The 23,528-nt window shown below is 35.8% G+C and overlaps 1 protein-coding gene across 1 annotated transcript in view; it reads right to left on the reverse strand.

Annotated features, from left to right (window-relative positions):
* LOC311206373 (dynein axonemal heavy chain 5-like) overlaps positions 1–23,528 on the reverse strand; it is a gene marked incomplete at its 5' end in the record, with an annotated part of 146,980 nt that overhangs the window by 98,986 nt on the left and 24,466 nt on the right. The window contains 18 exons of the mRNA XM_084281653.1: positions 109–237; positions 450–716; positions 2,907–3,060; positions 3,172–3,371; positions 4,819–4,947; positions 5,273–5,384; positions 8,762–8,924; positions 9,993–10,129; positions 11,793–11,911; positions 12,069–12,473; positions 12,554–12,634; positions 14,432–14,635; positions 15,757–15,846; positions 17,966–18,129; positions 18,258–18,381; positions 18,512–18,599; positions 19,437–19,644; positions 23,266–23,417. Of these exons, the coding sequence (XP_084137779.1) occupies positions 109–237; positions 450–716; positions 2,907–3,060; positions 3,172–3,371; positions 4,819–4,947; positions 5,273–5,384; positions 8,762–8,924; positions 9,993–10,129; positions 11,793–11,911; positions 12,069–12,473; positions 12,554–12,634; positions 14,432–14,635; positions 15,757–15,846; positions 17,966–18,129; positions 18,258–18,381; positions 18,512–18,599; positions 19,437–19,644; positions 23,266–23,417 (2,926 nt within the window). The remainder of the gene's footprint in view (positions 1–108; positions 238–449; positions 717–2,906; positions 3,061–3,171; positions 3,372–4,818; positions 4,948–5,272; positions 5,385–8,761; positions 8,925–9,992; positions 10,130–11,792; positions 11,912–12,068; positions 12,474–12,553; positions 12,635–14,431; positions 14,636–15,756; positions 15,847–17,965; positions 18,130–18,257; positions 18,382–18,511; positions 18,600–19,436; positions 19,645–23,265; positions 23,418–23,528) is intronic.

Genomic DNA, 23,528 nt, shown 5'->3' on the forward strand with positions numbered 1-23,528 from the left:
TATTCATTCAGCTGGTCAAATTGTAACACAATGCAACACTGTTGGTCACTACAACATAAATCTACTTTAAATCAAGTCATGAAAAAGTGTAATTTATACTGCTGTTACCTGAGCTATAACTGGTTCAATGATATTGACCTGTTCTCCTTCTTGAGATTCAAACAACAAAATCTGGTCGTAGCTTTTTTCATTAAATCCAACTCGGTTAACATTGTCAAACAAACTTAATAAGTGTGCCTGCAATAGAATCAGAAAAAAAAAAAAAAGAAAAAAGAAAAAAAGTTGCATAAACTGATCTGATATGGCATTCTTACTCTACTTTTAAATTATGTATTAGACCCTTCTGTAGGTTTTCCACAAATGAAAAAAATTCACTCAACTAAATAACGCTCTGTGGTACTCACTTACTAATATCGACTGTAGGAACAATATTGCTTTATTACTTATACCTGAATAGTATGGGAATCAGATGCTTGACCAAGGATTTCCAGAAGAGCAGGATCAGACACAAAAAAAAATCTTGGAAATATTAACCGTTTTTTTTCTAAATACCCAGTCAGGGATTTCTGACAGATTTCCAATTGTTCCAGCAAATGTGGCAATAGCTGTGACAAAGTCTCATCTCCAACACAGCACTGTACGATGTTTGACGTTTCATGGGCTCTCTGCATGATTTTCTGCCATGATTTATCAATGTTCTGAAATCTTCTGGCTTCCTGGAGTATGTGAAAAATACATTAGTTCTTCCTAATATTTGTCAATTTCTAAAAATCAAAGAAATGCATCAGGCAAGGTAATAGTTTAACATTTCCTCTGCAGCTCAAGTCTTTTTAAGTCTTTTTTTTTTTTTTTTTTTTTTGCTAATATATGAATATTTATAGGCATGCTTACAATAATCAGTGTTTATATGATCAAAGTTCAAATTGCAAGAGAAAGAGTCCAACGTGATAGCTCTGAAAATGTCTTTTTCTTCATGCTAAGCACCAAAAAATTGTCCATATAAAAGGATTCCAACACACTTGCATTAAAAAACAAACAGCAACCTTCTCACAAATGAGTCTTCCTAATAGCAGCACACAACATAGTGTAATGCAATACGGACAGCTCCACACAGGTTATGAGGAGTAACTTAGTAGTAATACTTTACTAACAAAAACCATATAAACAGCCTGCGACTGCTGCACTACTGAAGTATTGTAGGTAGGCGATGGGAGACAAATTCTCAACTACTGAGAGCTGGAAAGTAAATATTTTTCTACCCTGGATATACCAACTGTAAAAACTCTTCACCTACAACAGATGAAATGTTAACAAGGTCATAAATAATCAGAGAGCTAGAAGTATGGATCAAGAGAGCATCCAAAACAGGTCTTCCCCTCAGTTTTACCTCTCCTTCAAGCCAAACAAGCCCAGCTTGCTGAATCTTTTCTTGTATATCATGGATAGCTCCTCATTCTTATCACTCTCTTCCATTCTCTCTCATATTTATCTATGTGTTTCTTTAGCCAAAAAATAGTAAAATATTCTTGCTATCAGTTATTTCTGTTCATGCATTTCACTTTTCTGCCTGTATGCTACAGAGCAACAATCAAAAAATAATTTCCTGACAGTACTGTGAGAGTGTCAAAAGCCTATCTAGATATATAGCAACTACTTTTTTTCCCTCTATCCACAAAGCATGCTATCCACACTAAAAATAAGCTAGATTTGTTTGATATGTTTTGCTCCTAATAAAACCATACCAACTGTTATTAATCTCCTTGTTAACGTTCAGATGCTTACAGACCACTTGTTTTTTTGTTGCGGTATTCATGCAGGTATTGCAATTAAGCCCACCAAATCTATGATTAATTCTCCACCAAGCTCCTCCTCCTCCTCCTTCTCCTCTTTCTTTAAAGGCAGTAATCACATTTGCTTTTTTCCAGAATAGTAGTTCACATATCATCCTTGTAAAAAGCAGTTTCAGCAGTTAGCAAATACCTCACTTGTTCTGTGGTATTTGTTCATCTGCAGAAACTGCCTATTGATTCTCTGATAAATATTAAAAATATAAACACATCTCATGAACTAAAAAAAAAAAAATCGTATTATCTTACATAACAGTTAAGAAAGCTTTACTTAAGTTACAAAAATTAATGTTACTTTTGGAAATGGTAAGCGTTTAATTATAAAAAGTGTGTCCTGAAATAAATTTGTATTTAATAATTTCCAAATCATTTTGGTTTTGTTAAGCTATAGACCTGGTTGATCCCTCATAGAAGGTACTAAACTGTGGTGTGTTTAAATGATATGAAAGCCTCTGACTAGGAAAGGCAACAGGGAAGATGATTTGTTCTAGTATTTCTCTCTTGCAGGAAGTCAGAGCATTTCTTAAATCTTTCGCAGCTGCCTTCATGAAAGGCCAAAACTGCCTTTTGAAGAGACTGCAATAGTTCACACAGATTACAATACATACAGTTGCCAAAGTCTCCCAGCATCTCTTTGGGACTTAGTTATACTGAGTCCTAGGAAGTACAGAACATACAGAAAGTTGCATTATTATTTAACTTAGAGCCTACTAACATGCACATAGGGAGAAAGGAATATTTCCATATATGGAAGACATGATAAACCAGTTTTGTACCATTAAATAGTACTGAACCCTGTGCTATTTATATGATTCACTAATAATGCAAGCTGACAAGGACAGTTGAGCCTGAATTATAAACAATCCTGTTCCTTTAGGTTTCACTAAGTTCTATACAGTTCAACCAGACAGACCTCAGTTTGGCAAAACTTCTTCTGAAGTGTCTGTGGATAACCCACAAACCTTTATTATTATAACGCCTTTTTAAGTAAACTCTGTGATGTGGCTAATCTCTTGTTATAACATACAGCCATTGACATATTATCATAATTCAGCATACCTGAGGTAGTTGTTTTGCAATGTCTCCAGCAATAAACACAGCTTCAAGGTAAATCCAGAGGTTTTGTACAGCAATCCAGTTTTCAATTATTTCTGCAGTGTTGGTCAACTTCTGAACCCACTGTTGTATAGTGGACTTAAACGGTGCATTATACCTGTATAAACAACAATTAAAGGGAACAAACAAACAAACCCCTTAGATGATAATTGTTTACTTTTGGTTTTGAATAGATTTACACAATACATGCATATTTTAACTTTTGTACCTGTTGCTCATGAGTGACCCCAATATCATCAGGCTGTCTTCCACCAAGGCTATTTTCTCTAATATATCTGATCCTTTCAGAAGGAGTTCTCCTCGTGCTTTGAACTGGCCAAAACTGAAAGTATGAGTACTCCATTCACTGATGACATGCTTCAATTTTGCTTCAATATCCTTTTCTTTAACAGCGCTGATGCATATATCCTATGTAAAATTAAACTAGTAATTGGTATTCCTCTAAGGCTAGCATAATGCACACTCTTAAAGGCAATTAAAATTCATTAGCTAGATCCAGATTTCAGTATGAGCTCTAGCTAATGGAAATATACGTCAAAACATCTCAAAATTATTATGCTATACCACTAGATTTTATTACAGAATTATTTGTAAATGAAATAGTTTATGGGCACTTGGTCACCTTACACTTTTGAAAATTCACCAACTCAGTAAACTTGCAGGCAGAACTTACCTCTCTGCACATATTGAAATTGGAAGTCCAATATATCCACTGAGGGGTTAGTGATAATTCACATTACCAGTCAAAACCAGGAAGCAGTCTAAGAACAGAGTGTGTGGAGGCAACATGACTGTCTGCTACCTCTTGAAGACCATGAGGACAGGAATATCATAAAATTGGCTATTGCATCAGAAAGAAAAAGAGCAGCTACTCAGATTGGACTACCCCAAGTTCAGGTTCAGGAGTATACTAGATGCCATCACAGGCTTAAAATCTTCCTTTGAATGTAAAGCTATCACTCTGAACCCTTTAAAAGGCTTAAATTCTTGCCTGGAAATTGGGTATAGCTGAGATTTGATTTTTCATGTTTCTGTCTTAGAAGTGTACCTCCTTTGTGGAACTAGATAATTCAGCTCACTACTGTGGAGAGACCACAGGTTTAGCAAACATTCACAATGAAACTGAAGTTTGAAACAGCTGGGTCTTCCCTTCTTTATTTTTAGTTATTCTTTATGCTTGCAAAAGGTAGCAATAGCATAAAGCTAGTACTTGCTAGATGACAATTGTTCCCAAAATGGAGGGGGCAATATCTTTGTAGTCTGTGCATGTTACACAAGCTTTCTCATTCCTATGTGCTTGTGTGAAGAGTCAGTTTTAAATATAAAAGAACCCTACTGTCCTTTAATACTTTTTAAGTATCTGATTAGTAAAATGCCTCACTTCTACAACATTCCAAGGATTTCAAGCATTTAACAGGATCAGATTTATGATGACTACTTTTTTTTCCTCTGATGAAACACTTAAAAAGAAGAAAAAATATAGAAGTAGACAAACCCTGAAACAGAAGTATGACAGAATCACACTACTCTTAAAACAACAGAATTCCTTCTAGGGAGGGACTAGTGTAATACCAGTTTTTTATTTAACTGATAAAAGGATAAAAAAAATGATAAACTTTTTTTTTTTTTTTTTTTTTTAACTTTTAAACTGATAAAATTTTAGCTGATAAAAGGATAAAAGGAAATAAACTAATCATCATTGCTGTTATCAGCTACCAAACTCTATTCTTCAAAAGAATCCTCCAACAAAAGTCAAATTTGTTTAGGTTACAAAGCTGACTAGAAACAGGATTCCAAAAGTACAGAATTCAGATCACAAGAAAATCATTAAAAACAAAGAGAAAATAATATATACCTCAACATCTTCTTTATATTTTAATAAAGAAGCATCCATTATGTTTTTCAAAGAGAAGTTTTCAGAGTCAACATCAAAGTGATGTCCAGTTACTTGTGCAATTCTTTCCCAGTGTCGTGGCATCATTGCCTACAAAAGTCCACAGGAATTAGGAAAGTTTTTTTTTTAAATCTAATATTTTTAAGATGAGAATGATCTTAATCTGATTTTTTTTCAATATATCTGTTAAACAAATAGAGGAGTCTGGACTTCCCCTCTACTGAAAGCATTAATAGTTCTCCTAATCACACCATGAAGTTTTTTATTTTACTTTTCTGTAACTAATGGTAACTAGTTATTTTTGCAAAAAAAAAGAAAGCTGTTTTAATCAGTAAAAATAATCATAAAAAGCCTCCTGTAGTCATAAACAGTTTTTCAAGTGAATTTTATCTCCAAATTATTATGCCAAGCATACTTTGTTTGCCATCATTTCAAGCAAAGGACAGCTTTCTGCAAAGTCATCAATTTTCTTTTTTAGGTCTTGAAATGCTTGCCATTCCTTCAGTGCTTTAGGTAACTTACGGATTCTATAAAATAAACATAAAAGAAGAAATAAATGATTTTTCATAACCACAATTCAATATTTAATAATAGAATATATTTTCATTTTTCAACCAGTGGACCCATAAAGAAAAATCCTGTTACAAGCTCACAACATAAAATATAGCCTATTATTTCCAACTGCAGGCATGGAACACTGCTAAAGACAGTAGAAGCCACACTTGAACAGTTTGGTTTCCATTTCAGTTTACATTAAAAAGGTTAATTTTATGTACACACCTATGTCTGAACTTAAGCCTTTGCAGTATCACTGCATTATGAAAAATTTGAAAATACACCCAACTTTGTAAAGGGGAAAAAAAGGATTAAACAACACATTTTTTCAGGCAAAATAAAATACATCCTAAAACAAAATTTACCTGCCTGCAAACAGAAAAATACTTCAGTTTCAATCCAATAAGTCCTGTTTTATATCTAGTTTGTATGAAAGATGGTTAAAGAAAAGTCTTCCTTAATGCACAAGTTCAATATGAAAAATAAAGGAAAATTAAGAATATCTAGTACTATGAATTGTCACAGCTCCATTTACTTCTAACAAGTCAGGTCAATTTACATCTGCCAAAGGTATGGACTAAAGGCTGGCAGCGTTTCTCTTACAGATCATTGGCAGAAAGGAGAAAGAGCACAAAACCAATCCATAATGAAAAATTCCTTCAAAGAAATTTTTCATTTTTCACAGCTCAAAATCAGACAGATCTGTCACACAACACGGGAGCATGTCTGAATTCTTCACTGCTTGCTGTTGTGGGGTAGATGGGAGGTGTCTCTGCCCATGGGAGAGGGTTGGAACTGGATGATCTTTAAGGTCCCTTCCAACCCAGACCATCCTCTGATTCTATGAACATATGCATACTGTCGCAGCACTGCAATGATCTCTGTAGTCTTTCATCTTGAATACAACAACAGACGATATCAAATACGCTAGAGAAAAGCACTGTAGAATCGAAAAATATATTATTCCATGTGTGTATAAGGCTTTAAGAACCAGATTCTAGCTACTTCTATGCTGAGGCACAACAACGTGCTTACAAACGCTGCCTTAGGCTCGCAATTGGAAACAGTAACATTATTATAAAAGGGAAATTTCCCTCTAGCTGTTACCGTAAACTTCTATAATGTTCCTTTCCAAATGCCTTTAAAATAAATAAATAAATAAATAAGTATTTATCCTTTTAATCTCTTTTTAAATGGAATTATTCGCACCAACAGTGATTTTTAAGAATCTTCTTTTCATGATTCTATTTTCTATTATACTACTATTTTTTAAAAGGGGTAGCAAAAAAGAACATTACACTAAAGAACTACGTGTAGCTTTAGAATTGTGTGAAAATACTACCATCATTTCCAGTATTCCTGCCCATTTCTTAACACAACATACCATCTTAGTTATTTCTGTGGGTATTCCCTGTACACTGTTTAAAATTCTCTAGAATTAAAGAGAATACATGTAGCTTGATGCAATAATGCTAGCAAGTCTGCCAAAGGAAGGATAGTACTGGGTTAGAGTTATATTATAAAAAATGTTTACTGCCTATTGGTGGTCTCTCTGCTCCAAATCACTTGAGGGGGTACAAAATAAAAATAAAAAAGAACGTGAAGTAAATAGAAACACATAATGTTCAAAGCTGTTATCATGCAGTCGCTTCCTTTCGAGTTCCACTAAAAGACAACATAAAAATACTTATGCCACCCTGTGAATCATAATTATATGTAGAAAAAATGATGACGTGGATTACAAAATTCTACTGAAATGATATCCAGATTTATCGAACAGGTGATATATTTTCAATACATTCGTTTTTACTATTAATTTAAAAAAATCTATTTTTTTTAAACTAATGACTAAAAACTAATTCACTCACTCAGATTTTCCAGGAAAGGAAGAAAATCTCTACTGCACCCCTTCAGTGTCTACAGAAACGGTAAAATTTGATAAAATGGTGACATGCTCAAAATACCATATGACTAAAAAGCCTGAGCACAAGTAACCTTTCCAACACTTTTCAAAGAGGTGGAATGAGAGAGAAAAAAAATAAATAAATAAAAAATTGATCTCAAACTCTTGAAAGATATGCCAAATACACTGAAGTCTCTCTCAGGTCACATTGGTGAATCCAAAATCAAAAGCTGATAGAACTGTGTGAAGCAAAGAGGCTGGCTGTTCCAGAAGAAAGGCTCTGCAGAAGAGAAGGCTCTTTATATTGAGTATGAAATTGTCTTGACAAAACTCACTGAGAAAGTCATCAGTGCCACTGCATAAAGAAGTGAAGCAAATGTTTATATAAAAGAAGATAGAAAACATTTCATTTGTTTTTCATTAGAAAAAAACATGATGTGTTTTCCCTCCGGATGATAGGATAAAAATACCGCATATTTGTATTCAAACTTGTGTATGTAATTTGTTTCTGACATAGAGTATGTAAACCCATTAAGAGCAAAAGAGAGACTGGAATAGGTAACTACTCTCAACGAATGAATGGATGCACAGAATACTTAAGGCCTGAACATCAACTCTCCACTTTTGACTGTAACAATATTCCTTTTTTTTCTAGAAACTCTGTACATCCTCCAGTGCCAGAAATCAGAATTCAAAGAAAGATGCCTGAGAGACAGGAAAAACAAAAACAAAAACAAAAACAAAAAACACACTGTTGGTTCATGAGCCCTTGTCTCTGAAGGAACAGAGAAATTACAAGCCGGACAATGGAAGTCTTGCTGACCCAGCCATAGCTGTTCAAAATTGAACGTGTGTCTTTACCAACACAGAAGAAAAATTCCTTTGATTTTGGCAAAAATGATTTCACCTAACAGCTATCCTGTACATAACATGGAAAATACATTCTTCCTCTCAAACCTCAGAAATAACCTCTCAGAGTTCAGAATGAGTACCTACCCTTGCTGAAATAATTTAATTCCATACAAATGCACAAAAGCACATAGTAACATCAAAATTCTGCCTGACAGCCCAGACTAACAATTAATTAGCTGTAAACTGAATCACTGAAAAGACTGTACGTCACCTATGAAGGTTATTCCTACTTACAGTCACCTTGCCTCAGGTTTACGTACCTTCAGTTAGTTTTATTCATTAAATAAGCTACAACTTACAATGCTACTATACCCCGCAAAGCCTACAGTGACTCACGGGCTGGTCTAAGCAAGATCATGTGCCAACTGCATATTGGACCAGTCTGAAACTAGTGCAACGGTGGTGAGCACTCAAGCGAGCCTGAGATTGAAACAAATCAATATATTTTTGCCCCTCAGGGTAATTTTCACAATATAATTAAAACAGAAAAGTGAGAAATAAAAACTGCACACACTTCAATAAATAACAACCTACTTGTTTTGAAAATCCAGAAGTTCGTTGTTGATCTTTTCAATATTTAAATCATTCCAAAGAATTTCATTGTATCCATTGATATTATCAATAACTGAATTATAAAGACTGTAAAGTTTCTGAAGCAATGAAAGCTCACGTTTAATTTTGTGCAGTTCAGGATACTCTGTTTCAAATTTTAAAAAGAGAAGTTTATGAATGTTAATTAGGTGCAACTGCATCCATGAACATAAAAATCCATGTATTCCTGAAACTGATATGTAATACATGCATAAAATCATCTTTGCAGTCTTCTACTGTCTAATACGACAAACTTTCATATTTACATTATGTGAGGACACCAGATTTTAATACACAGCAATTATTTAGATTGCTGTTTTTTTTAATAAAAATTCTTTTACAATGGCAAACGTAATTTTACATGGGAGATGCTTCACCTATCTCTGTGAAGGAGATAATGTTGAAAAAGTAGTTGAAATGTCAAGAAATGTACTGTGGTTTTATACAAAAACTGAAATACCCCCCATCTTAATTTGTGGTATTTACTTCAGAAGCAGAGGCTGGGAGGGAAGGGAACAGTTGCTTTTGAATTAGAAATATAACATATGCTATGCAATAAGATTATTTAAAATAGACCTCCTTAACTGAAATATTTTGTTTAGTTTCTCTCTTTGGGATGTCCTAGTTAAATATATCATGATTATTGCTTATGTCTTCAGACAAGAAAATACTGAATTTAGTATGTAGCAATTAAAGTGTTTATCATACTTTCTGCTGTATCTGTAATTCACATGGTGGTCTCCAAAACTTGAAATGTGCCTGATTAGGAGTCATAAAGGTATTATAGATCAGTTGCACAACCATTATTATTCATTATATATCTGGTAGAGGGACAAACTGAGTAATTCTTTGACATGTTCCCCAAATTTGGACACAGAGGAAACCAAAGAGGAGATGTGCTTAGCTCTGAACAGAAAAAGCAAGAGAGCTGAGCAGTTGAATCCTTCCTGAGGTGCATGGAGCAGTGCATTTTTTCCACTTGATGTTTATGTATGCACAGACTGACAGACACTGTTTCAATTCATAGGAACACAATCACAAATTTAAAATTAAAATTTACTGCAAGGAATTTTTCTGCAATGAATCCAACACTAAATGCATTAAGCAGGGCCCATCAAAATACATATATATATAATAGCCTAGGACCAGGTGTCCTTACTCCCTAAGAAAATACCTGTGACAGGAAGACCAAATAATTCTTCCCCACCAGAAAGAGAGATATACTTCCTCCACAGTTCATCAAATTTAGCTTGAAAAATCTGTAATCTGTCACTTGCTTCATGGGGAGGAACATTCTCCACACTGGGACCCCTGAAAAGACCAAAATAAAATAAAATACAATAAAACACAATAAAATAATCAGTGCAAGTATCAACCATACAGGTTTCACAAAGAAACACAACAGCATAATACAGGCCTGACTTACTGAGCAGTATTTAACATTTTCTTTTTTTTTTTTTCTCCTAGAAATCTTCATAATAGATGTTAGAAAGAGAAAATACATGTCCCAACACTACATATTGAATATCCCCTGACAGAAAGCCCAACAGATTTTTTAATAATACAATTCATCTGTGTTACCAATACATATGACAAACAGCAAAAAAAATCTACAAATGGTTTGTTATCTTGCATTTCTTTTTCCTTCTTCTGCAGAACATATTCATACTCTTAAAAAGGGAAAGACTGTAGGCATATATTTCAGGAGTGAAAACTGTGGTAGCTGTTACTAGATTAATTACTAGAACCATAATTAAACAATCAGAAAAATAATAGAATAATTGTGATTTTGCCCTAATGAATCCATCTCATCTGGAGGACTGAGAAAAATCTCTGGCACTCATGTCTGAGACCACTTCTTGCTGCATCTTAACAATATTTGGGGATCTGCAAGGATATCATCTTCTGCTTTAGATGATGGAGCTCTAGGTCAGAAGGGAGAGCCAAGCAGCAAAGCCTCAGCTTAAAAACAGATCCCACAGAGAGAGGTGTCAGCCCTTATTGAGGCCTCCTGGCAGAGCTATCTCGGTGTGTTCTGTTCTAGACCACCAAAGGAAGTGTGGAGCCCTCAGATGTATCAGCTTTAAGCTGGCCCCGAGCCCAGGCAAATGGACCTCCAGAAAGGGGTCTAAGGTCTCTAAGGTCCTTACAATTGGTAGCAGCCACAGGGGGGTTCCGTGAAGTCCTCCAGACAACTCAGAGAGAAGTGCAGTCAGTACTACGCATGCATCTGCACAGAACAACTTAATGCTCTACCAGGTTCCTTTTTAGGGGCACATTCACCTTATGTCGTTAGCTTGAATTTCAGGTGTGCACACAAATGCACTGACAGAGTGGCTTTAGGCAGTGCACATCCAGGATCAGCAGCTGACAATTAACTTTCTTGCCAGAAGACACATACTGTGAATATATGGTCCTATAACCACAACAGATCACAGCAAAACAAATTCTGGCCTTCCCTTCTTTGTGCCACACCACTTGCTAACATGGAAGTGTCCAATGAAGCACACATACTCCACAATTTAAATTAAAAAAGCCAAAGTACATATAAAAATACTTGTAAAGAGAACTCAATGAACTTAGAAACATCCAGAACTGGAATCTCCACTCACTTCCAAGGTACCACCTAATTATCTGCTTATGTACTTTGTTGACTTTAGAACCTGCAAAAGACTTTCAATTTGGATCTGGACTGAGGATTTGTTTTGTTTTGTTTTTCCCCAAACCATTAATACTTCTGGAATTTCACCAGCTCCAGCACTGAAATTGTATTCAATCTGTAACCATAACAGTATCTGTCCAACTTACACTATTCTGCAATTAGGCTCTTTTTTTTTTTTTTTTTTTTTTTTTTAAATCATCTGTCATATTTATACTGAGGCTGTTTCATGTTTATTTTCTGAAGCTCTTTAGATGCACCATTTTCGAACAATCACTAATGAAGCATAATTGTACTGCATCACAGTTCACCTACTTTTCATCATAGTCTTTGTAAAATTCTGCAGTATCAATCTGGAATTTCTGAACACCATTCAGTAAATCTGTTTTCATGCCTGGCTGTACTTTCAGCAGCAACTCCTCAACCTGTAATGCCTAAATGTAGACAAAGAGGAAAAACAGGAATAAAGAAATGGAAAAAAGCAGAGCGTTTTAAGTAAGAAAACAGTTTTATTATGCTTTTTTCAACATTAAAAAGGTTGAAAATAACTTTGCTATAGATGTGTTTTGAGAAACAACACAGCTGTGATACCTGTGTGTTGAGGTTCTTCCAAGCATAAGCCAATCCATCAACTCTTTCTGTGTTTCCATCTTGAAAGAGCAGATTGTATTTATGAAGCACAGAGTAGGACTCTTCTATAGGTCCGACTGTCATGTCAATTCTAATCTCATTCTCTCTAATTTCTTTTAGTGCTTCCATTGCTCCCCGTACATCATCAAGGTCCTGGATAGGCCTGCTTAATCTCTTGCTAAGATTTTCAATGAAGGAATAGATTTCATCCATGTCTGTGGCAGACTTTTTATTCAAAGCTAATCCAAATGTTCTTTGTCTTGAGCGGCATTCTTGAATTAAGGATATTTTCAATGACTCCGTTGCAATATCCACTGACTCCAGTACATGGTGATTTGGCAGTTCTCTGATTTGCATTTCTAATTGCTAGGAAAAACACAAGTGATCAATGTTTAATTTCACTACAATTTCTCTGAACAGTTCATTTTTAAAGACATAATACTTACAGAGAAGTCTCTGATTTGGGTTTGGAATTCAGCCATTGTTGGTTTAGTCTCTATAAATTCCTTCACTTTTTCCTCTGGATCCTATATAAAAGTTTATTTTAATTATTACTTTGCACTGGTATTATGATAGCCTATGTGGCTGTCTAATGTACTGTGCAAACACAAATAATCCCTCTCTAATAGAGCTGAAGATATAAGTATTAAGATCAGATTGCTTCACTTGATCTGCTTTTCCTGATTCTTTCTCTCTTTACAGTATTCATTATTAAAACATTTGAAATCTATCTATAATTCAAAAACTGACACCAATCAGACTATCCCTTATCCATACAAATATTACTATGAAATTTACAGCCTCTAAAACGTTACTGGAAATATTTTCTTCCCAGCTTCCCTTCCATCTGCCAACCAGCAAAAGCAGCTCACAACTTCTAACAGCTATTTAAATGGTAGTGATTGTACTCAGCCACCTTCACCCTTCCTGAAAGAGTATATTTTACTACAGTTTCTAGCTATAAACACAGGAGGAAGGGGTATTCAAGGTCAGCAACCACACTTGGGCAGGGAACGATGGGTATAAGGGAAGAAGGGGCATTTAGCTTGTCGAAGCTTGTTCAAAGGGAATAGACCACTGAATGTGACATCCTGCCTTTTAGTAAGGTACGCTAGTCTCTGCGGAAGTGAGAGCTTCAGTATCACCAGCACAGGGTCTAAATAAACGTGCTATATTATTACACACAAATGATCTTTATCCAGCTCAGTGACAGTCTGCACCATGAGGTCTCTGAGAATCTGATACGGCTTCTCCATTCTACTTAGCAGTTTCAAGTGATATCTCCCAGTGGAGTAACAGAAATGATACAGAGTAGGGGAAACAGTGCCAGGTCCTAAAGAGCTTTAAGGTTAAGGAGTAAATGAACTATTTTGGAAGATTTTAGCAAAAAGAAGTGTTATCATGCTACTGCATCATCTAATCTGATTGTCCCTTGTCTGTGGGAAAGAACATACCATCAATGTGTGGTTAGCTCGGTCAGTATCTCCAAAAACTGAGGTAAATAAGCATTAATATTTGGAAGCCCAGAACCTGAAAGAGGTGCAAATGGCCTGTCTCAGCCTGAACTCTAACTGCAAAGGAGTCAGCTGTGGGCATGTGGTGGTCACTAATATAGACTATGAGTTGGTTTAGGAAGGAGAAGTTAAAAATAGTAAGCAGTTACAAACAGAAAATTAATCTTGGTTACTTGTTTCTCTGCCTGACTACAGCACCTTTGATAGGTAAGACCAGCAGTTGTTCTTCCCCGCAAGGTTGCATTCCACTAGTCAGAATGCATACGAGATGATAAATCTCATGAAATGATGTTCATGAAATATCTCCTGCCAGAACACTGCTTGGAGCTTTACAATTTATGTCATAGGACTCACTCCCTAATGAAGACAACTCTATCAGCTTTCCATTCTGCTTGGGAATCCGTATTACTGGAAATATTTCCTAGACTGAGTTTATCATTTTTTGGGAAGAAATAGAAAAAATGCTTTCAGCAGTGCTTGCTGAAGGAGAGCTAGTCGGTTAAATATTCAGAAGATTTGAAGTCTGCAATTTCTCAGAGATTCTGCTAAATAATTCTTTTTTACTACCTTTACAGACAAGATGCTGAGAAAGACATATAAGCATACGAAAGTATAAGTTTGCTTACGCTCCCAACATTCTTTTTTGTTTTTCTGCCTTCTTGTTAGGTGGTTTGAATGGTAAAGAATGATATACATGCATATACATATTCTACAATGAAACCAAGCATCCAGTCTCCTAATGCAACCCTAAACATTTTATGTAGAACATTTCCCAATACAGCTAAATATTTCATTAAATATGTATTTAACCTTGTTCCAGATGACTGAAAATTCAGAAAAGCTGTTCAGAAGATCTGCCACTTTAGTTTTAAGAGAGAAGACAACTGTATTTAGTTGGATCACCACTTTGTTTACATCCTTATGCTCGATGATCTGCTTGTCTAAAGGCTTCAGTGCCACCATCCTGGCGAGTTTGTTCTCATCACCTAGCTCTATGGCAACAGCCTGTTCAACCTGGCATAAATTAAACAAGAATAAATGTATGTTCAGTAGTTTTATTTATTTTACATTATTGAATGCCCAATAAGGCGTACACAGTAAGTACTTCTATGACCAGACAGAAAGTGCAAAGAAAGACTCATGGAGACTCCCTGTTCTTAGAGTGTATTTTTACAGAACTTTAGCTCTAGAGTTGAAGATAATTAAAAAAAAAAAATTTGTAATGTGGAGCAATTAATATTAATCATCTCTGATTGACTTCTGTCAAATGTGTCACACACTAGTACAATTGTGCTATTTTCTGCTCGTACAGGAGCTCCTGCTCAGGTCTTCCTGCCTCTTGTAGCACAGAATTACAATCGATTCCCATTTCTTGGTCAAAAAAAAAAAAAAAAAAAAAGTGCTGAAGGCAGTTCAGAGCTGGCTGCTTAGAAGTAAGCCAAAAATTCTGCTTGGGAAAACGCATATCAGCTAATGCTGTCCTAATTGCTCATTTTTGTTTCCAGGACATGAATGGTTCTTTTCATTCAAATATGCTGATCTGTTTTTCATGTCGGATTGACAAAATAGGAAGATATATTTAAAAGGACGCTTTTTCAGCACAGGTCTGTATTTCATTTTTAGAGGATGGACTTAAGGCCATCTGATTAGCATTATTGTGCATTTCTGTACAGCAGCAAATTTGAGTACATCAGCAAATTTGAGTTTCTATCTATACCCCAGACTTTCCCAAAGTTTTAGTGCTCATTTTAATGCCAGTTAAAATATGCATATTGTATTTATTTTAGTTTCAAATACAGTTTTTGCTTGGGAAAACTAACAGTAATTTAAACTCAGAAGTACACATGGATAACATTAGTTTTCACACATCATTGTCACACTTGAACAGTATTTTTAAAAGATTTCTAGTAAAGCTACTTTTGATTTTAATACTAAAAAGCACCAAACATAAATATCATAAATGATTACTCTTTTGTTCAATAACTTGATGTAGACATTAAAATCTAGGTTGACACTTAAACGGAAGATATTCTACATTACAAATCAAGGTATTGCTGCAGAACATATTCTTATGAAATTAAGAAATGTTAACCAAAATATTGAAATTTTAAAATAATCCAAAATAAAACACTCACCTGCTGCTTATGATGTAAGTAAGCAAATTTCCACAGGGGGATATCTTTGGCTATTGATAATATTATATTTACTGCTTTGTTTACAGCACTCTGAAAATAGCAAAACATTTACCTTGAGCACAAAGAGAGATTATGACAAGTAAGAGGGGAAAAAAAAAAAGAAAAAAAAAAAAAAGAAAGAGAAAAAAAGATCCTCCAAAAAATACCAAAATGGAAAAGTTATACTTCTATATTTATCAGTAAGAGTACTGATGGAAATATGGAAAGAGTACTCCATAAAGCTTTATTGAAGTCAGTCCTCCTACATTTATTTGTTTTTCAAACAAGAATGAGACAGATCTATGAACATGAATCATGAATCACTGGGGATCATAACAATTATAGTACTATTTCCCCTTAAAAGTGTTATAAACATAGTTATTATAAATGACATTTTCACATCAGAAAGTCTAAATAAATTTGTCTGAGTTTGTGACATTCTAGTTTGTAATCTATGCAATGAACTATATAAATTATTATATAATATTTTCTACCTATTGTATTTTAAAATTATGCTCTGTGGCCTGAGTTGTGGGATCTGAGTGCATGGTACTGTGCTCTGACATGGACTGAGCGACAGCCCTGCCTTAAGTCCTGGCAAGGGGCAGGTAAGCTGGCTTCCAGCCCTGGGCTGATAGACTTGGCTGACTCACAAGACAAGGGAGACTGGACCCTTGCCTCTGCTCAGAACAAAAGGAGGTCTCCCCCTTGTCCCCAGTTGCCCCTAAGCAGCAGAAAATCCAATGCTCTGGGGCTAGAAAAAGGAGAGAATGTAAGTAATGGTCAGGACCCAGGAAAGGACAATCATACAAAGTTGGACCAACCACCTGCATTAGAACCAGTGCCATGAAAAAGCACAAAGGGTGTTAGTAATTGGAGATTCCTTGCTGAGAGGCACTGAAGCACCCATTTGCTGTCCAGACAATCCCTCTAGAGAGGTTTGCTGCCTGCTGGGGGCCCACATTTGTGGTATGAAGAGGCTACCAAGCCTGGTAGCCTCTGAGAAACTGCCAGGGACTTGTTGAGAGTTTGTGGGTTAAAGTTAAGGACCAGACCAAAAAAGGACAGCTTGTGGCTGGGGTCTACGGCAAGCTGCCTGATCAAGGAAAGCCTGTGGATGAAGCCTTCTTGCTTCAGCTGCAAGAAACATCATGCTTGCAGGCACTCATCCTGCTGGGGGATTTCAACCACATGGATGTCTGCTGGGAAACCAGCACTGCAGGCTGCAAGCAATCCAGGAGACTCCTGGAGTGCATCAAGGATAATTTCCTGGTCCAGCTACTAGACAAACCAACCAAAGGAGAAGCATTACTGGACTGGTGCCTATCAGTGCAGATGAACTCACTACAGAGGTTAAGAATGGAGGCAGTCTGGGCTGCAGTGACCATGTCCTGGTTGAGCTTGTGACCCAGGGAACTACGGAGCAGTGAGCCTCACCTCTGTGCTTAGAAAGATCATGGAACAGATTCTCCTGGAAGCAATGTTAAGGCACATGCAAGACAAAGAGGTGATCCGAGACAGCCAGCATGGCTTCATCAAGGGAAAATTGTGCCTGGCCAACCTGGTGCCTTTTTATGGTGGAGTGACTGCATCAGCTGACAAGGGAAGACCAACTGATGTCATACCTGGACTTCTGTAAGGCCTTTGACATGATCCCCATACAACATCCTTATCTCTAAATTTGAGAGAGGTGGATTTGAAGGGTGGACTATCCGGTAGATAAGGTACTAGCTGGATGGCTGCATCCAGGGAGTGATTGTAAATGGCTTGATGTCCAGGTGGAGGCTGGTGATGAGTGGTGCTCCTCATGGGTCTGTACTGGGACCAGTGCTATTTAAATATCTTTATCAATGACATCAAATCAGGTTGTATCGATGGCATTCATTTTTGGTTTTGTATTTGCTTTGAAATATTTACCTCTAAGTAAAGAGTTGTGAACAGGAGTTACTGAGCTTATAGGAAAGTAGTTGATTCTACTGGCCCGCATAACAAACCTAATCAATGACTTTGTTCTTAGCAACCAGTAACGTCACATGAACTCAAGTGACTTTTCATCTTTTCCTCCCCTCTCTTTATTGGTAATACCAGATTAAACTTGCACATCTTATTTTAAAATACATTTATAAATGTTTTTACCAAAAATGACTGAGACGTGCAATTATTCTGTTACCTGAATATCTTCAAGACTTGGTCTCAAGACAACATTAGGAATAGATAGTTGAAATTCAGTTTTGAACAAAGGAACCCTCTGTGGCTCTACAGACTTGGTCATCTGATACCTAGAGTCAACAACACGCAATCGATGTCTCAAGGACTCCAAGGAAATCTTCGTGCCTAAATAAACACAAATACTTAAGTGAGGTTATATTTTTTGCCACAATAAGCTTGGGGAAGAAAAAAAAAAAAAAGAAAAAAAAAAGTAATATTAAAAAGCTAAAGATATATGAAAACAAAAGACTCACATCTGACTAAAGAGTCAGTATTCTTCTGACAAAGCTGTCCCATGAGATTATAGTAACAACAAGATAGGCATTCTTGGCAGCGTGTTTTCTGTTTCGTATCAAGATGCGTACAGGTATATGAATCCTGAAGAATTAAAGGGATTTTTTTAGGAAAATAACCACATTGCCCAATATATAAATGTAATATCAAGTATCTGAGTATGTTATAATAGGTTACTTTTTATACTGGAGTTTACTTTTTGTACTGGTCTTACCTCCAGAGTCTTTCTTTCATCTGCTTTCAGCCTGTGCTTAAGAGTATCTAACAATTCATATGCACAGCATTCCACTTGCTGACTCTGCCTAAAAAAAACAAACACAACCTTACAGTCACACACAGGGAATCAAACATAATGAATACTTTTTGCATGAAGAGCCACATATGCAGGGAAATGCCCTTATACTTTTCAGCTTGTTCCTACTGCTTGGTCATGCAGAGAATTGAGATACACAGACTATCCAGAAAACTATTTGTCAGACTCTATTACATCTGATTCAACTGGACTTCAAAATCATTAAAGAAAAATAAGTTATTTTCCTGTTATACTTAAAAAAAAAAAAAAAAAAGAGAGAGAGAGAGAGAGAAGGAACAAAAAAGCAGGCATAACAAGATGATTCAATAAAATAATGTTAGTTATGTTTTTGATAACTTTTCTGATTCTGAAATAAGAGTTAGTAAAAATAAAAACAAAATAAATACAAGGTGAGTGTATTTATTCTCATGTTTTTGGAGAAGAACGGAACTAACTTGCTGTATCCTGGAAAATGATCATAAGCTAAAAAAATTGCAGCCCTGTGAGAATGGGGAAGTCTTACATTAGCTAGCTAGCATTAAGAATCAAGCAATTAGCATAGGGATGACACTTCAACTCTTAGCTATCTCAGTTTTTCTTGCTATTGATTAGAATGCCGTAAGAACTAAAACATGAAATGCTAAACACTATAGATGCAATTTTACATCTGCTGTATTCAAGTTACCTGGGAATTTCTCCCCTGCATCCTAGGACTATCATTTTGCTTCAGACTAGTAGTCAGTAACAGTAAGAATAAATTTTTAAAAGTATATTCTCTATGAATAAAAAAGTAATATATAAATAATCCCTCCCAAATCAGGTCTTCAAATCTATGCAGTAAACCTACTGAGACAGTTTGCGAGCAGTAGAGATTGCAAGATTTTCTGTCTGTTCCAGATATGCAAGCACATCCATAGGTTCATCTTCTGGCAAAATTATCAGAGCAGTGTTTGACATATCCTCCAGAACTCTTTCAATTCTGCATTCCAGGGTATCAGCAGCTTCTTTGACTATAAAGTCCAATTCCCTCATGGTACTATAAACATTCTCAATAACTGAGCAAAGAAAACAAAGTGAAAATAAATCATACAAAATACGGACCTTTTAAATCTCCTCTCCCACCCCCCCGAAGTACTGCATTAAAATGAGGATTTAACGACAATAAAATATAGAATTAAGGCCTGAAATAGAATTAAGGCCTGAAACCAAAACATGATGGGTTTGCTGTACTTTGGAGTCTTTAAATGAAACCGTTTTAAAATAAATAGTAGAATAACCTTCAAAATACCTCTTCTTCTGTGTATTAAGGAACATTGTAATGAAAACGGTTAACAAAATACAGTGGAAAAAAGAAAGGATACAATGGTCCAAAAATATTTTGTTTCTCCTACACAGATACACAGTGAAAGCCAGTATTGTATCATTGCAATCAACTTACAACTTCAATTGCTAAAATACCTAAAGCCAAGATCGCATGTTGCTTAAACCACTAGATTTCTTCTTTCATGTGTATGATCTAACTTAACTTGGAAAGAGATAAAATATATCCTTTAACAGATGCGTTTACCAAACTAGGTAAAAAATAATTATTTCTGAATGGGGTGCACAAATTCTTTCCCTGTCTTCTATACTTCAATTGTAAAAAGAAAGAAATAAGTCACCTGACTTTGGTTATTCAACAGGCAGTATCATGTGAATCACCAGTACTTTTTCTTACTGTATGTAGAAAGAAATCACTATGATATCTAAAACACAGCTGTGTGACAGTAGTTTCCAACTGTTGGATGCTTTAAATAGAAAATTGTTTCTATTAGGAAGTTAATGATCGGCTCTTGTCTTTTTTATTGACTGGAATGGACAAACAATACAACCAATTCCTTAGGCACCCGTTTTTTTTTTTTTCCAAAATATATAAAGTAGTCCTAAAACTATTTTTTCCTTTAGTTTTTCGAGTTTTAATCTAGAGGGTAGCCATGGGCTCCCATGCTTCTACATATTAGGTGGAATGAGGCACTTAAGACGTTAACCAAATGCACAGTGAGTTCAGCACAACTGTGGCAGGTAGGAGTTATTTTGTAAGTGTCCAACATACATTCTGGACATGTTGGACTTTGCTTATCCACAAAAAGATACGATATATATACTCTTAAAAAAAAACAAACATTCCTTTCTCAGGGAGATTGCACTCCAGATGCAGCTGCAGGAAAGAGCCCAGATATTCTTGCTGTGTAAACATTACCTTGTCATAAAAAGCCAGTTTCCACTAGAGCAAATGCTAACCCAAGACCCAGTAAAACTTGAATTATAGCTATTCAGATACTAACATAACAGATGCTATCTTAACATAGTGTACAGAGTAAATAATATTGTAATGATCTTCTGTATGATGTGTTACTAAACTACGTAAATCAAGAAGAAAAAAAAAAATAAATAAATACAAAGATATAATACAAACAAAAGAAAACCTTGCCATTGTTTTGTATGTTCTGGTCAGACAAAGTCCAAGGCTGGTAAAGGGCAAGTAAAGGGCTATAAGGTGGCCAGCCCTGCCTTAGACACTGGTCAGAGCCCTGTGTACCAAGGCCACATGGCACAGTCACAAATGAACAGCTGCACAAACCCATGCGTGCAACTGTCCCTGTTTACTTTTGCTGCTTTTCGTTTTGAAGAAAAAAAGTGCAAACCTAACAACAGTCTGCCTCTGTTGTCTGACTTAACTGAGAACTGATTTACAAGCATGAGCTACTGTTTTCTCACAGAATGGCAACACAGAAGTCTTGCCAAGGGTTTTATGTATGTCCATTTCAATGACATAATTATAGCAGTTGATTTTATGCTGTATTTGATAGGAATAAGGTTGTTTCTTACTGGCTGTGTAGAAAAAAAAATGCATAATTGAGGATTTTAAAAGTTTTCTTAGAAAAAAATAGAATTTGGACAGAAATCTCCAAATACTGCATATCTCTTACTATTTTCAACCTTGAATTTAGTCGTGTCTCTTTTAGGATGTTCAGCATAAGTTACAAAGATTTTTTGACAGAGAAGAAAAGAGACACTATTACAGCACCACGTTTGCTCTCGTCTCACATTCTAGCATTAGTCAGGTTACAATTACTTACAGAGAAAAAAGAAAAAGAAAAAACACACATACACAAAAAAAAAAAAAAAAAAAAAAAACAGTGTAGGTATGAGAAGAGCTCTTAATTTGTTCATTGTGTGAACACTTACTTGGAAACAGATCAGAGGGATACTGATAGGGGGAAAAGAAGGAAAAATGCATGATAACTTCAACAGTGTGATGTGACAGCTTAAGCTCAATAAATGAAAAGGCCTGTAATTAAAAAACAGAACCATAACACAAGACCTAATATGATGCAACATTATTCATTAAAATTTGCAAGAAAGCTAAAAAGTCAAGGCTATACAGGCTCTCCCATCAACACAGCAGTATGGATAGCAGTCAACCATGACAAACCATTTACTCAGTTACACAGATGTAAATCAACCAACTTAGTGACTTCACTGTACTCACAGCAACTGCATTTGTAATACCTCAATTGAGAGACTTACATTTGTTAAAAGAAAGAGGAAGGGGGTGGCTGGGGAGGCAAAACCAATCCTTTTACACCAAAAATCACTGTCCATGAGTGAGCAGACAGAAAGCCTCATTCTTAAGAATAAGAGAAAACCTCAAAAAACTGTGATTCTACAGTGATTTTGCTTCCGTTTCAGTATCGACTGCCACCAAAGGGATGATGAAGCATTATCATTTTTCCAAGCCAGAATTTCCTACTCCCTTATGTCAGCAGTACCATCTGGTGACCGTTTCAGTAACTATGTCAACAGCTCTTACAACACTCAGTATATCTACATAGAAGATATTTTCTGTGTACATCATCTCTGTCACTTCTAACATTTAAAGGTAAGAGGAAAATAATGTATGCAGAGCTACTTTGTTGCCAGGGAACCTATTAATATCTCTACATTTCTAAACACATTTCTATGAAACACACAGGAGAAAAGAAGGTTCATGTTATCGAGGTGTGCAGACAAATGCCTACCCCAACCTGTGGCTACATTAACTAGACAGAAAGATAACAAACTGCATGACATAACAGAAAGAAATGACAGCACAGCATGTACGCAGTTGGCCAACCCTAACGGTAACTACATTAACAAGATGCCAAAATGGCAGAAAGCAGAATCGAATAACATTTGTATACAACAAAATGGGGGTAATGGTTTAACAAAATTGCGAGGTATTGCTAGGTATCATGGTTACTAAGGCAAGCATAACATAAATACCAAAACAGGTACCAAAATCAGGACCCATTAGCACAAGAGTAAAGGTGGGTTGTTTATGTGGCAGGACATAAAAGGGGTAAAGGAGCATGACCAGTATGGGGGAAAAAAAGATACATGTGATAAAACAAATGACCTAACAAAGGCTGCTCAAATATAGGTGTTGAGCAGCCCTGGCTTGATCACCACAGTTTAGAGCAGGACATAAACACACTGTTTCCACTTCACTCATGTCTGACTTAGTTCATCGGGAGGAACCTGGAATTTTTTTCCCTTGTATAGATGGAATGCTCTTTCTAAAATTGACAAGGAAATAGTAGGCAAGTACTACCAAACAACACCATTAACAATTCACCACTTCTTTGACTACATACACTTATTGATGTTTGAAGAAGTCCATGACAGCTCCATTATGCCTGGTGCAAGGGCATCCTCAACTTGTCCTATGAATGGCTTCATCAGTGGTTTCAGCACAGCAGGAATTCTATTCAGACACTCTTTGTAATTGATCAATAGATTCTGAAGTCTGCAAGACATGATCATGTTTAGAGTGTGCTTATTTCAGATATTTGAAACATACACAAGTTTGGTCACATTTTCTTTTAATAATGATTGGAAGTTCTGACCCTGTGTTAAA

This window comes from Netta rufina, assembly GCF_964035555.1.
Source record: "Netta rufina genome assembly, chromosome: 2".
NCBI classification, from domain to species: Eukaryota; Metazoa; Chordata; class Aves; order Anseriformes; family Anatidae; genus Netta; species Netta rufina.